Genomic DNA, 16,146 nt, shown 5'->3' on the forward strand with positions numbered 1-16,146 from the left:
ATATTTAGGACTGTACTTATGTTGTACGGAATTATAATTAAACTCATAACACATTTTTATGAATTATTTTGTATACATTTAAATATTCTTTATTTTTAATCCTTGTTAGTTTTGTCATATTTTTGGATCACATGATATGGAAAATGTTGGTGTATATTTATAGCTGTATGACTGGGAAATGCATAGGGGAAAGCTGCGGTTTATCAGTACAGTCAGATATTATTCATGAAGTCTGTGGATGCCACTTTATTTTGAAAGATCAGGACGGGAAGTCGTCAGTTCCGTCACATGAACACCACCAGTGTCTTTCCGCTCTGTACCATTGGATACGTTTAACATTAATGCGTATCAATGGGGGGTAAGAATAAACAACGAACCAAAGGAAATGTCCGGGTAAGTACCAATGTCTGTATAGTACTGTATTGTCTGCCCTTAGCTAACGTTACAGTGTTAAAGTGAGATTGCTAGCAGCCAACACGAGCACAAGCTAATGTAAACTTCACGTTCACAGCTAGTTTAGGCTACGTGTGTCCCAGCTGTTTTACGGCCACCACGTTTTCTTCTAGCTAATGTTTAATGAGATGATTAATGTTCTATACCCCCATACCCCACTGCCTTTACTAGCCGTCCAGTAGCGGCCGAGCTGCGGAGGCACTTACCCGGGAGGGAGGCGTCATCCCGGGCTTTGTGGGCTTCGACACGACGGTCAACTCGGAGCTGAGTTATGTCCCCGCTGTCCACGGGGCGGAGGAGATAGACAACCTGGTGGATGCAGATTTCCGCCTGGTGCTCAGGAAACTGTCAAAGAGGGATGTTGTTACCAGACTGAAAGTGAGTTTAAACTGTTACTAACTTTCTGGTCTCATATAACATCCATTTCAGTTTATAGAATTCTACAACATACCACTTTATGTAACTTAAAACACAGTACACACACGTTGAAAACACTCCTTGGGATATCACTTCAGGGGCTTGTTGGTCCAGGTGTGTGTCTTAAAGGTCCCCTAATATACTGTTTTTCATCAATATATTTTAGATCTCATATACAAAACATGTCTCTGAAGTGTTTGGCTCCAAATACCAAACAGATAATTGTAGCATCCCATAATCCCTTCTGTTTCAGCCCTGTTTCTAAAGTGCTGATTCTCTGTCTGTTACTTTAGATGAAAATAAGGAGCCCCTCCCCACGCCCCTCTGAGAGATATTTGGTTAAAAATAACTCAATGGTGCTCTAGGAGGAGATTCAGGTGATAAGGTTAGGGTTAGGGTGTTACCTTGGTTGGTGATTGGCTAATGGTTACACAAGCCGAAAAATCGTTATGACATTTTCAGAAAGGATTTTATATAAATGGATCAGGACAAAAAGTGAGCGAATCTTTTTTTCCTGAAACTTTCAGAATGTCTTTACACAAAGGGGACACATGTTTATGTATACAATACATGAAAAGGTGGATTTTGCATAATAGGTGACCTTTAATGCTTTATGCTTACCTCAGGCTGTGCAGGACTTTGGATCCATGTGCCAGGAACGGGATGCTGAAGAGGTGAAAGGCGTCCTGCCGTACTGGCCGAGGATTTACTGCAAGATATCAGTGGTGAGATGGTCCTTCAACACACATTCATAAAATATCCCTTTCTGTATCATTGGCAAATCATTTTTCACATTCTGGAAACGATGCAGGTTTAACGCAAAACTAAGCACTCAAGCTACTATTATACATTTTGATCAATGAAATCCGTCCTGCCATTGAAGGCATCCCATTTCAAATGATTGGGAATAACTCAGGCCGGATGGAAGCACACTCAAACTACAGATTTCATTTTAATGAGACTTTAATTTGTGCAAGTGTTCGGGGTGTGTACATTAGGATAATTTGGTCTTGATCGTCATGTCTATCAGGACCATGATCGGCGGATCAGGGAGGCCACCCAGCAGGCCTTTGAGCAGCTGGTGCTGAAAGTGCGCCGCAGCTTGGCCCCCTTTCTGAAGAGCTTGATGGGCCACTGGATCCTGTCCCAGTGTGACACTTACACACCTGCAGCCTCTGCGGCGTGCCAGGCCTTCCAGGCTGCGTTCTCCCCCAGCAAACAGCCCGAGGCTCTCAGCTTCTGCAAGGATGAGATGCTAAACGTGAGTAGTGGTTGTAGGGGGAACGAGGGGTTTTGTAATCTAATGAACTGAAATTAACGTAATAAGGTTATTCTTGTATTACAGGTACTTCAAGATGTTTTGTTAAAGGAAACGGCAGACACGCTGAGCGATCCACAGTAAGTTTAGCTCATTATTTTCTTTATGTTATATTCTCCATTTGTCTCAATTATGTTGGCACAATGATAATAAATGGACAAATTATTATTATTTACTGAGGCACTGGTTCCTTTTGTTCTCCAGAAGTGTGACAGAGGAGGAGAGAGAAGGCAAATATGTGCGCATGCTGACCAGCTCTCTGTTGGGGGTGAAGAGATTGCTCTCGCTGCTGCTGCCGAGCGACAGGACGGCCCTGGAGGAGAGACTAACACATCTTCTCAACTCTGGGAAGTTCTGGAAGTACGGCAAACACAAGACACCTCAGGTACTGGCATTGAGTAAGACTGATGCATTTGTTGACCTAGTATGCACATATTGTCCTTTCACATAACTACTATAAGGAATGTTTCACTTGAATTTCATATATTCATCATAAGACTTTGAGTGAACTTGTGAAAATGTGTACAGGATAATATGCCACATCCCAGTGCATAACCCTTTTTACTAAGCCACCAAGTTCACTATTATTCCTTGCACCCATTGGAGTTGAGTTAAAGTGGGATAAATATCTGAGTGTATCTTTTGTTTAATAAAAGGTATTATTATTACATGAATGTAGCTATGTTTACATGTTCTGGATAAAAACGTCTTTCTCATTAAACACAGATTATGTAGATATGCTCTATCCTTCAAAGTTAAATGTATCTTTTTAGTTTATATTTTGTTAACGATAAAACCGAGAGATGCTGAATTACATCTGTGTGTGCTTTCAAATGACACCTGTGAAGATCTGTTTTGAAGAATAATCACTCCTATTAGGGCTGCACGATATTGGAAAAAACTGACATTGCAATTCCCCCCCCCCCCCCTGCGATATATATTGCGATATGAAAACATACAGGAATTGAAGAAAAGTTTTTTTCTCCGCAAACCATCCTTTCTTGAACTTTAATGCTATACAATTGGTATTTATTTAACCATATTTAACCGGATGAAGGATTTTAGTCACGGACGTCTGGATCTTAAGTTATCAGAGCAACAAGCTGAGCTAGCTCGGTTAGCAGCGCCGAACTGCCCTGGAGAAACACATGAAACTACTTCATTCAGTGTTTTTACCTTTAATCACCGGGTCCGTTTGCTTTGGGGATTTGATTGTGATTGTAGAGCCTGCATGTCACTCACTCAAGTACCCCTGACATGAGAGCCGCGCAAAATAATTGTAACTTGCCTACTTAATATCGCAAATCCTAAAAAAAGAAAAAAAAAAAAAAATTTAAAAAAAGTTTTAAATCGCACGTCCTGCGATGTGAATATCGCGCATATCGCGATTATCGTCACAACACAATATATCGTGCAGCCCTAACTCCTATGTGTTGCTCCACAGGTGCGAGGGGCCTTTTTTGAGATGGTGTGTGCTCTGTGTGAGTACACTCCAGATCTGGTGCAGGCTGAAGCTGCTCGACTCTGCCCCGCTGTTCTCCTCAGCATCGACGACACGGACCCCATAGTGCTGCCCCCTGTGTGGGAGGCTGTTCTTCATGTGGTGTCTACCATCCCTGTAAGCTTTTGCTACTGCTGTTATATTGTTAGGTGTTCTATAGGGTTTTCTATCCTCCATTATTACAGTAATACCAATGTGGAGATTTTGTTGTGGTGCCAATTTATCACATTGTCAATTTTCCTGCTCCCATTTCAGGATTGCTGGACACACGTGAACGCTAAGAAGGGCTTCTTACCTAAACTTTGGGCACTATTAAAAGAAGGGGGCAAGGGAATGGCTAAATCCCTCCACCCTAATCTAATGCCACTCCTCAGCAAACTGCCCCAACAGGTCACCGATCCAACCTTGGACTTCCTCACCACCTTCTTCTCCTCATTAATACAAGGGTAATTCGTTTTTATTTTATGCTCTGGATAGGTGATAAATAAATGTTCTTTTAAAAGATATATTGTGCAATCATTTTAGACAATGATGTTCATCAAATCAATGATTCTTTGCAAATGTATATTCTAAGAAAATTATTTGAATTCTTAATTTAGACATTAGACAACTTTTCCAGCAGTGGAACACAGTTTTTCACAAAGAGCAGTATTTGATTATCTTGTAGCAGGGGGTCCGCGGGGTCTTAAAAAGTATTAAAAGTTGATAAATCAATTTAATGAAAATTAAGGCTATTAAAAAGTATGAAAGGGCATTTTCCAAGGTTTTACATTTTGTAGCTTGTTTTCAATAAGTATATAAATTGTCCAAAGAGGTTGTATTCTACAGTCTGCCTGAATGTAATCATTGCGTAGGTGTGTAGTGTGATTCTGTGAAGTTTATTTATGGCATCCCGTTGGATGTGACGTCATCTGAACAGGACATCTCACGCTCACTGCTTGATAGCGTGCGAAGGTCCGTTTACGCCGGTTGTTAAACAACGTCGTTATGGGGGAATGCAAGTTTGCGTCCAAATGGTTGGAAGATGAGGAGGAAGGACAATCAATACTGTATATAGTCAATGTGAGGTAAAGTGTGTCTCCAAGGTAACCGGTTAAAACTCCAAGTGGCGATGAGGTCTTAAAATGTAGAAAAAGGTCTAAAAAGGTATTCAATTTGACTTCAGGATTCCTGCATATACCCTGTGTAGGAGATATAGATTTAAAAGTATACATTGGAATACACTTATTTTTAACAATATTTTCTATATGCTACTATAACCCAGTGTCTGTTTCTCAGTCTGTCTAGTGAGCGCGCAGCAACAAGCCCATCGGAAAGTGCAGTCATCGTGACCTCTGTTGTTGAGTGTTTGAGGTACTGCATACTGCAAAATGCAGAAGAAGAGGAGGAGCAGAAAAAAATACGAACAATACTTATTTCACAGCAGGTGGGATCATAGAGTTACATATATATTCCCATCATTTCCGATCTACTTATGTCTTCTACCTGTCTTACATTGTTTTTTGTCTGTTTTTTTTATAGCTGCTTCCTCTGCTAGAAAAGGCTCTCGGAAATCCCTCCCTTCAAAATGGGCCTCTTTTCTTTTCGGTCACTGAAATGCTTGTTTCCTGGGAGAAAAGGGCAGGCCTACAGGGTGAAGAGGAAGCTACAGACAACCGAGATGTCTTTCAAGAGCTTCTGGCAGATTTCTGGGAGGGGCTTGGTCTTCTATTTGTGCGTTATGCCGACAATGAGGATGCAGATCGACAAGCTTTGGAAGGGGTAGCCACCCTGCTGCAGGTGAGATTGTTGTTTTCTCTGGTTCACACATACAAAGAAATAGCAGATCAATAAGTCTTTAGGAGAGGTACAAGTGAACACAGAATGCCTGAATAAATATATTCTCCATTTCTCTTCTGTCTCCAGGTAATGCGTTACCCTGAGAGAGTAGAAAGAAAGCACGACCAGAAGAAGAAATCTGTCAAGATCAGTTTCTCCACACCAGAGGACAATGAGAAAAGTGAAGTGGAGGGGGATGTTGTCGAGAAGCCTGTTCAGACGGTGTCGGAGCTGAATGAGAAGACATCTGGGTCCCTACAGACCCAGCATTTTGAAGATGTAGTGTGCCAGCTGGCACAACTGTGCCTGGTACATGTGAATGAGAGAAACTCTGAGAGACATCTTGTTTTCCTCTCTCTTCTCCTGCAATCGTTCCACACTCCCAGGGTCTTCACTGTGAGTCATTTGACGATTTCAGATAAGCGTATTTCAACGTGTGTAATTTTGAGTCATGAATAAATCCTTGTAAAGGCTTAATCTGTGTTAATTGCAAGGGACGATTTAGTATAAAAAAATCTACTGAAAAATAGTAAAAGCCCTTTTGAATAAAAGGGCTTGAACATGCAAAAAACATGTATTAGGATTAATTATAGAAGCGCTTACAATTCCGGATGCAATTGACTTTTTTTGTAATTTCTGTTGCTTAGACGTTGGTCGAATTGGATGACAAAATACTGGACAGTGAGCCGGAGGACGAGGTGATTAAAAAGAACCCGGCGATGCAGTTCCTGCTGGAGCGGGTGGTGGTGTGGCTGGGGCAGGAGGAGCGCAGCGACACTGAGCATCTGGTGGAGATGGTCTTCAGCTCTCTCTACTGCTGCAGCCAGCAGGAGACCACCCGCATCCTCAACCACATCACCAAGGTAACATGAGACGCAGAAGTCGGAACGTATTACTTACGTGACAATCCTTGTGTTGTGGATTAAACTGTGAGGTTGCTGTTGTTTCTTTGCTGACATTCATACTCCCCTCTGCTTTCTAGATGGATGTAAAATGGGGAATCATCCTGCAAATTATACAGAGGGTATGTGTCTTCCGTGAACATAAATGAAAGCATATTATCTATCGATACATCACATTTACATTGTTCTAAACTGTGCTGCTGTCCACTATTTCAGGCATGTACAGATCCTAAGACTCTGAAGAGCTGTCGTGATTGGCTGAAAGGTTCAGTTCTGGGCGAGCAGCTCCTGGCACTGACTGAAGAGCTGTGCCAGGTGGGAGAGAGCTCCCCCAGGTCTGCCTCTCCATCCAGCAGCCACAGCTGGACACTGATCAGCCTGGTCCTCTCTCAGCACCACAACAATGGTAAAATGACACTTTCTAGACTTTTAAGGTAAATCGTTTGTGGATTTTCTTATCAACCGGCTACATTTGCAATTTTTCTATCTGCTTTTACTTGTGCAGAACCTCTAATAGGGGAGGTGTACATGGAAAAGATCTTAGAAAGGCTTCATGCCACTCTGTCTGAGACCAAGTGTCTGTCCGATGCCGGCAACATGGAGCCACTCATCTGCTTCATCTGTGATGTGGCCTCCACGTTCTTCTCCTCCGTACAAGACTGTCTTCTCCTGCTCTCTGCCGAGGAACTCCTGCTCACGGTCTTCCAGTTGACTGCCCAAGACCAAACACACACTCATCTGTCTGGTAGGTACATGCCCAGTGCATACTCTTATAATACTTCAAGTAAGCTTAATAGCTAAATTATGTTCATTTTTGCTTTCAAAGACTCACTTTTAGGTAAACTGCGGAAAGTATGTGTGGCTGGGGTCCAGTCATTGGTCAAACACTCTGAATATGAAGTCAAGGAAGGAGGCTTCCTGCACAGTGCAGCTCTTTGGGTGACCACACAACTACTCACCGTCTCTCTGGATATTAAAAGGTAACAAATCACCCTCTGTACTTTAAAAAAAATCAAAGGTAGTCTATCAGTAATCCCTCAGGAAGTTTGGAACTTTGTTGTGGGTCTGAATTGGTCCAAGCCTATTTTGTGGTTCTATCTAACTCTTCTTGGTGTTATGTTTTAGTTTGCAGGTTCTAATTCTGGCTGTACAGAGCGTAGTGGAGACAATCGTCTCTGTCTGCAACCAAGACTCCCCCCTCCTGGTCCACTTCTTCACACAACTGACGCCCAGCCAGACAGAATGGACAAGAATCCGACAAGCTCTGCCTCCTCAGGTAAATCAGCCAATCCAGTACTCTAGGAAGTAACTAATGTTCTACCATACATTGGTTATAAAGAACTTGTTGAAGGATTTTTCTTTAACTAGATTCTCCATTTAAAAAAAATAAAATAAATGCTTGACATTTACTCTGCATTTTCCCTCTTTTTTCTGTCCTCTGCAGTGGGTCAAAAAACCTTTACTGTCCAGCCGTTACCGAGGAGTTTGCAAGAAATCCTCCATGGACCTCTGGAAGGTTAGGGTGCCAACCAGGCCGCCGGCACACCTCTGTGCCTGTGCCCTGCTGGGGAGAGTAGCCCAGAGTGTTGCAGTCACGCCTGGTGACCAAAAGGACGCAGAATGCACTTCACTCTTGCCAAACCTTAAGCACACAGGTACACAAACACATAAGAAATAAAATGCCGTGTATTTGAGTTTTTCACTTTTCTCTTTGACGGACTCTGATGCGGTTTGATTTATTTTTGGGTGCAGTGTCAGAGCTGTTGTATGGACTGCAGTGGTGTAAGGAGGTAGAGTACACCCCCGCCTACAGCAGCCTGCTGACTGACTCAGGGCTGTTAGAAGGACTCCAGAAACAGGTTCCTATGAAAGACCTGCTGGGGACTCTCTACTCAAGGTGAGATACACAGAAAATCAACCCGAGACGCCCTTTAATGCCCTTAAAGAAAAAGAAAGATATGGAACGTATTTATCAGCTTCAGAAGCAATGAATCCTGTCATGCATTTCCTAACATTCGGTCTATATGCTGTAAAATGTATTATCTCTTCGATTTACACACGGCATCTATTGCACGTCTGTCCGTCCTGGGAGAGGGATCCCTCCTCTGTTGCTCTCCCTGAGGTTTCTCCCATGTTCCCCTTAAACTGTGGGTTTTCTCTGGAAGTTTTTCCTTATGTGAGGGTCTAAGGACAGAGGGTGTCTTTTTTCTCATACTGATATTCTGAACAATCTGTGTTGTTGTATTTGCTGTAAAGTGTCTCTACTGTAGGCTAATTTTATTATATGTACAGCACTTTGGCTCGACCAAAAATCGTTTATAAATGTGCTATATAAAGAAAACTTGATTTGATTTAATGCACATTTTCCATGGCAATTATCTGAATACGTGTTTTGTCTTGTTACCCTGTAGGTCATTGGAGGATGGAGGTCTTTGGTCTCTGACTCTAGAAAACTACATCCACACCAACAACTTGGCAGCCACTGGCAATGCGTCTGTGAGGAAGCTCTACGGCACCGCAGACAGGTTAATCCTTTATTCATTAATGTCATTATAAATGCTTTAACATTTTAATCTGGTCATACGACCTCTCAACAACACTGCAGTTTCTTGAAAATTGTCTGTGTTTGGTCAGTTTGTTCCCAGTGTGTCAAAGCAAACTGAGTACGCTCCAGGTACTCTGCCCCGCCATGATCAACGAAGACAGAGAGATTCTCGTTGCTCTGGCAACTGCTGGAATAATCAACTGGCAAGACAATGACGGTGAGAATACACACAAACACCAAAACATACACACACGACTGTCTACATGGACATTTTGGACGTGAACCAGGCAAATAATCATTTTGGGCTGTGTGTCTCAGATGTGTATGGGTGTCTGGCGGTGCTGCTGTGCTGTCTTAAAGCCAACACACAAGTGGAGGGAGAGGTGGTGCATGCTGTCCTGGCCTCTGTGATGGAGTGGAGGACCGGCAAGGAGGACTGGTTCCTCTTTAGCAGGTAATCACACAAACTGTCACTCTTTATATCTCTTCAAACTACATTTTTCTCTTTATATTTACATTTGTCACGTCTTTCAGTGACCTGTCCAAAGCAACTGCAGAACAGCTGAACCTCGCTGTGGAGATAATGCGTTTCTCTACCTGGATGGTGACTCATTGTCCGACGGTTCTCGGGGGCAACCAGTGGGACTTCCTGCTCTGCTCTATGTTAGCCTGGTTGGAGGTGAGACGGAGATCTTACACACATTGTCGTTTTGTGACTTTTAGTTTATTGTCAGCTACAAAGGGTGCATCTTCTGTCCCTCACTATCTTTGACTCTGTGTGTTCGTTTCCAACGTCAGACTGCCAGCGAGAATGTGAGCAGCCTCTGGAACCCGTGGGTGCAGCTGTTTGTGTGTGAGTCAGCTGCATTGATAGTGAAGCTGAATGAGTTCTTCTCATCATCATCGCCCGAAGTAGCGGAGAAGCTGCCGTCCGCACTGGCCGCTGAATGGAGAGACTTCTTCGTAGAAGGAATCTCCAACCTGCTACTTCCTCTGCCCATCAACATCACAGGTTATTAATCGAGCAGGTTATCAAACAATCTCTAGGAAACAAGAGGCGCTTTCACACCGGAGTACTTTTCCCAGTATAGTTCCGAAAATGTACGTTCACACCAAAAAAATCCGGAACTAGAACTTAGTTCATGAGAACCTTTTCACCCCCTTTTTAGTCCCTGCTAGAGAACAGGTACTTTCGTGGGAGAAAAAGGTTCCCATTTCGGATTGCAAACCACGGCCCGTAAAACTCCCAAAAAGTTTTGTGAAGCCGCCATTTTATTTTCCTCGCATTAGCATTAGCCCCCCCGCACCAACGGAGAGAGACTAACTTATGGCAACACAAAAGAAAACATGGGAGCGGTGGAGATGAGGAGGTGTCGGCGTTCTGGCGATTTACTCGGAAGGCTTCAGTAGAAGCTGCTGGGAGTCCCAGCAGCTTCTACTGAAGCCAGTCCCCAACTCCGGGGACTCCGGGTGGCAGTATACGCCGGGAAGTTGTTTGCGGCCTGCCAGTAAACCCAAAGCAGAAGAAGAAGAAGTGACGTCAGCGGCTTCATTTGCCTAATCCTCCCTCAGGGACTTATTCCGGTGTGAACGCGATCTGCTCTTTAGTTCATCAGAACTAAAGAGTTTTCATGAACTAAGACCCCGGCCACACGAGGACGAAAACGGCTAAACGCATAGGATTAACGCAAACGCAATCGCAAACAAGCTTCCGTCCACACGCAATAGTTATCCGGATAGTGTCTGCACACACGTGGCGCTGTAACTTCCTCCACAAAAGCAGCGAAGAAGCATGGTTGTCATGGTTGCCCTTCTGTTTATTCTCTCGAGGGAACCGGGCAGAGTTTTTCGCCAGTCAACGTGAATTAAAGTTTAAACCTTCCGACAAAATTGTAAAAGTGCCGGTCAAAGGTCTTCTTTGTTATTTATTGAGCTTTAAAACAAATGAATAACGACTCTATATAATATAATAATAAAAATACACGGAGCCTCTCTTTTTCCTCCCTCTCTTCGGACAGCGTCAGTGTCTGTCTCATGCAGCAGCTGATCCAGTAATGAGTGACCCGGCCGACAGTAAAAATAAACATTTATAACTAGTTTAGGTAGTTTGAGAGGTGTCTCCGTCCTGTCAGATTAGACTTCACTCGCGTTTATGTCCATATCGAGAGAAAGATAAATAATCTGTATTCAGTGTGCAGTTTACTTTGACGCGGGGGTGAGCAGCAGAGGTGGGGAGAGGCGGGGCTATTGCGCAATCATTATCAGAAAATGATCGCTGAAGCTGCAGTACATATCCACAAAAGCAGCGAGTAAGATCCCCCCCCGGATGTGTAAGTCTGCTGTAGATGTTGCACAAAGAACTGTAGCATGGTCAGTAGCGTCCGGAGCACGATAGCAACTCTGCGATCCGCCATTGTTGTTGTTGTTGTTGGTGGCGAAACACATCAGCAATGGCGCGGGGTAAGCGGAGGTGAGCAGAAGAGGTGGGGAGAGGCTATTGCTATTGCGCAATCACTATCAGAAAATGTTCGTATAGGGCGCACACACGGAGCCGTTTGACCCCCCAGAGCGTTTGCGTATGCCGTTCTATCCACCTTGGGACCCGTTATCGTTTCCTCAGTCGTTTAATGCCGTATTCGGTCGTCCTCGTTGTGGCCCGAATGGTCTATATGACACTAAACAGTAACGCAAACGGCCGTTTTCGTCCTCGTGTGGCCGGGGCATCAGTACGGCCAAAGTACTTGGTGTGGAAAGTGCCTATTGAGACTCTGAGAGTCCAGCACTAAAAACTAGCCTAATACAATTACGTAAGCAATATATCTTGTATCTAAGTCCTTCTGTCCGTTTGTTTATCTTTATCCAGAAGCCTTCCCTGAACCAGATGACCCTGTGTTCCCCATTGTCGGGTGCTGCAGTCGGTCGGCGTGGCTCTGACACATGTGCCTCTGCATCAGCTCAAAACAACTCCCTGCCTCCACGGTTCATAGCAGACCAGAAGACAAACCTGCCAGAGCAGCTTCAGACGCTGCTCAACACTTTATGTCCTCTTCTGCTCTTTAAGGCCAGGCCTCTGCAGATCACTGTCTACCACTTGTTAGAAAAGTAAGGTTTGTTTGAGAGTGTTTCAGTGTGAAAACACAAGTGACTGTTCCTAGAAAGAAAATCTGCTCAAATGTTCTTTAGTTCTGTGTTATTAAAGTGTTACACCTACCCTGAGATATGTAGGGCTCTGCAGGAGATCGGGGAATAATCACCTTGTCTTAACACACGTACTTTTTGTCAATACAGGGTGATGCCTCATCTGCCCGAGTGTGATGGTGAAGGAGACAACAACAAGTCTGATGATGATAGAGATGAGCCATGTCTGTAAGTGAATGGAATACATATTTGTTCTCTTAAGTCTCACACATGTTACGTCACATAAGTTCTTGAAGTGTTAAAAAAGTATATATTTTTGGGACTTTAAAAAAATTCTTCTTACAGTTGTGTTTCATTTGTGTGTCTAGTTCCCCCCCAGCATCTCTAATGGCCGTCCTGTCGACCTGTGAGGAACTGTGCGATAGCATCTTGGCTGGGGTTCTAGTGGGAGAGTTTGCAGTTGTGCAGCCTCTCAGTGTGGAGTACTCCTGCATCCTGGGATACCTCCTGGCCTGGAAGCTGCTCCTCACTTTTTTCAAATCTTCACCATCCCATGTGAGTCATTATCTTTTTTTAAAGTAGTTTCGATTGTAGTTTGAGATCATATTGGCAAACGGAGGAGAAAATGCGCTTTGAAGAATTGTCTAAGTATTGACTGCTCTTCTTAATCCTTTCTAGCTGCGAGCCCACTATGCCCAGTATCTTAAGAGAAGCTGCTCCCTCAACAAGCTGCTCCTTCACCTATTTAAAATGATGCCTGAGAACCCCATCTACCCCGGCCAGGGGGCGGAGTCAAAGGAGACCAAAACCTTCTTCACAGAGAGCCAGTCTCTAGCTGTGGACAGTAAGTCAAACGCACACACACCTCCATGACTTCTGTAAAAGCCTGCGACATGGGAACACGCTTAGATTTCCCCTCCTGGGTCTCTCTCCTGCAGACAGTGACGGTGTCGAGTGGGAGCTCCCTCACCTGGCCTGCAGCGTGTACTACAGCACGGTGCAGGACCTGCCGGCCATGGTGCGGCTGTGGTGGAACGGCCAGGAGAAGAGAGTGAGCACCACTGCGGAGAAGTTCACTATTAAATACGTCAGCCCTGTCCTCTCGGCCCAGGAGATCTCGTCTGTCCACTCCAGCACTCAGATGTTCGAGAGCATGACTGTAAGTTAGAACATACAATGCTCTGTGTGTGTCTACATCAGGGGTGTCCAAACTACGGTCCGGGGGCCAAATGCGGCCCGCGGGACATTTTGAATCGGCCCTCGGCAAATTCTAAAAGTGTAATGAAATATGGCCCACAAATGAAACTTGAGCTTTTCTTGTATTGTACTTATTAAATATATCTGTAAGCATATATGACACAGTAGTGTTCATGTGTTAATAAGCCCAATTTACAATACATTCAGTCAATTACATTTGAAAATATGTTCTAACAAATCTAAGTCGATAAAAAAAATGCCCAATAACTTATATACATAACAAACTTGAAATATACCCTTCCTATTATGATAATCAACCTGGGGCTCCTGTAAGGAATGAGCTGTAAACAAATGAAATGAAACCCTCTGGAGAGCTGGGATGTAGGCTGTTTATTTGTCTTAAAGTAGATTCAAGTATCAAGCATCATTTACCTACTTTTAAATTATTTTGCTAACTTATAACTTATGAGGCAGTATACCTCCCCTCGAATATTTTTCTATATGTGGCCCTCGGTGAAAGAACGTTGGGCACCCCTACATCTACAACTTTCAGTAGTTCAAGGTTACTTACTGTAAGACCCCCCATGGCGAAGGCAACCGCTTACATATTGTTTTTCCTTATCGCCCCAGGTGAAGGCCCGCTCTGCAGCGCGGGAGGTGATTGCTACCTATTCTGTGGATGACATCTTCATTGAGTTGGTGATTCAGCTCCCACAGAACTACCCTCTGGGCTCTATCACTGTGGAGAGTGGGAGGCGTGTGGGAGTCGCCGTGCAGCAGTGGAGGAACTGGATGCTGCAGCTGAGCACCTACCTCACACACCAGGTAGCAACACAAACACACTATGAATATAAATGAAAGGCATTTCTGTATTAAGTAGTGTCTGTGAGGACCTGTAGCTAGATCATATCTCTACCAGTGACGTTTCTTAAGAAATACACGCCGAGGGGGGTTTGAGGAAGATATTTTTCTTGTTATCAGAAAAGAATAGGAGGTTGAAACAATTCAGAAAATGTAAATGTGTGTTTGTGTTCAGAATGGCAGCATAATGGAGGGCCTGGCGCTGTGGAAGAACAACGTGGATAAGCGCTTCGAGGGAATAGAGGATTGTATGATCTGCTTCTCTGTGATCCACGGCTCCAACTACTCCCTGCCCAAGAAGGGCTGCCGCACCTGCAAGAAGAAGTTCCACTCAGCGTGTTTGGTGAGATATATGTTAATATTTCATTGTTAGAAAAATATATTTTGTCAGAATATAAGCAATCTGGTACAATTATGTTTCATGGGAACTTTTCCTTTTAATGGTAATTAAATGAAGGCATTATTTATAAATCCACAATCCACTACTAGTCATCATCCATCTAACAAATACCATTGACAATTTTATTTTTAAAGTGAACATGCTGTACTTTCTGACGTTGTATTTACACTGATATATATGTTCTCATCTTTCTACAGTACAAGTGGTTCACCTCCAGCAACAAGTCCACCTGTCCTCTGTGCAGAGAAACCTTCTTCTAACAGCAGCCCTAAAGGTTTAAATTAAACAGCAGTTCAATCTAGTGATTATGACATTTCGATGACTTTTGTGTCCATATTCAGTAGCTGCAGTTGTTAAGCGGTCAACCGTTTGTTTATTCCACTGCTTCGCTGTGCTGTATACGTGAAGCATCAGTAGCTCGCTCAGATGTTTTTCAGTTAATAATGAGATTTTATCTTTTTGCCGATTTCATTTTTCATCGTTCCGAACAGTGTTTGTAGGAGAGGCTAAATCACTAAGTTGGAAACAAACCAAAGCTGGCCAGGTGCTGCAGTCGTAGAGAAACACACGTCCTAATAAGTCATTTTAAAACTAGAAAAAAAACATGGTGTAAATATTGCAATGCCCAGGACAGGTTTCACATGTTTTTTTCCTAATATTTAGGAGTTTAAAGAAATTATGTCTGATTAGTGACATGCCTTATATACCATTATGACATTGTGACATCACCTACGATAATCAAGACAGGGAGGTTTCTTATTTAAAATGTCCATGCTCACATATATATCAACACATTCAATGTCTTCCCCTGGGCCTGTGTACATCTGTACATGATGCTGGAAAGGAAATAAAAACATCTATGGATACTATTTGATGAATGCAATTTGTCTTTTATTCAGCACTTATATCAAGGGGTCAAATAATCCAACCATACATACATATAGAAGAAATGTAACATGTTAAAAACATTAACTCATATTTAAAAAAATATATATCATTTGTCATTTGAATGAACATCAATGCAATGCAAGCCTTACACATACACGTATTTCCAAGTGCTGTTTTGAATGTTATAGACTACAGTGAGCCATATTAAAGCTTTCTCGATGTGTACTACATTCATTGCATTCGCCTATGACTCATTGCATATAAATGAATTTGTAAATGGCTTTGTATAATAACACTAAAGGCTGATCCGGCAGGATGTTACAGACCGAGCACAGTCTGAACATTTGTCCTTTGACGGTGGCACAGAATAATGCAGGAATATATAAATCTAGCACAAAGACTTCTCATGCTTTTTAAAAATGTGTGCACTCTTGAATCCACAACTTTATTAATCTGAACCCTGATGTATTGCTATTATCTTTATCCATTACATCTCTTTGACAAAGCTAGCCTCTTTCATACGTTTACCTAGTATATTAACAGAGCTTCTGTAAGTTAAAGGATATAATCACAAAGGAGAATAAATGAAGCCTAAAGCACAAACCTATTGGGAGCAGCTCTGCCATTAACAACCTATATATATACAAAGGTATATAGGTCAACAATTCGTGATATCCTTTCATTTTATCGGAAATAACTTTATTCAAA

At 43.0% G+C, this 16,146-nt stretch overlaps 1 protein-coding gene across 1 annotated transcript; it reads left to right on the forward strand.

The window, feature by feature from the left end:
- The first annotated feature begins 246 nt into the window (after positions 1-246).
- ltn1 (listerin E3 ubiquitin protein ligase 1) lies at positions 247-15,419 on the forward strand. The gene is given in 34 exon segments (XM_034201152.1): positions 247-393; positions 625-831; positions 1,497-1,595; positions 1,901-2,131; positions 2,216-2,268; positions 2,393-2,573; positions 3,633-3,806; positions 3,945-4,135; positions 4,968-5,115; positions 5,211-5,468; positions 5,595-5,903; positions 6,155-6,370; positions 6,490-6,531; positions 6,626-6,815; positions 6,915-7,154; positions 7,236-7,389; positions 7,535-7,685; positions 7,854-8,064; positions 8,162-8,306; positions 8,821-8,934; positions 9,044-9,171; positions 9,273-9,408; positions 9,489-9,633; positions 9,753-9,966; positions 11,818-11,858; positions 11,861-11,912; positions 11,915-12,056; positions 12,243-12,320; positions 12,461-12,647; positions 12,771-12,936; positions 13,031-13,251; positions 13,920-14,114; positions 14,326-14,493; positions 14,748-15,419. Coding segments are annotated over 34 exon segments (5,292 nt in total). The 5' UTR covers positions 247-351; the 3' UTR covers positions 14,811-15,419.
- The last annotated feature ends 727 nt before the right edge of the window (positions 15,420-16,146 follow it).

The sequence above is a fragment of the Gymnodraco acuticeps genome, unplaced genomic scaffold (assembly GCF_902827175.1).
Source record: "Gymnodraco acuticeps unplaced genomic scaffold, fGymAcu1.1, whole genome shotgun sequence".
Taxonomy (NCBI): Eukaryota; Metazoa; Chordata; class Actinopteri; order Perciformes; family Bathydraconidae; genus Gymnodraco; species Gymnodraco acuticeps.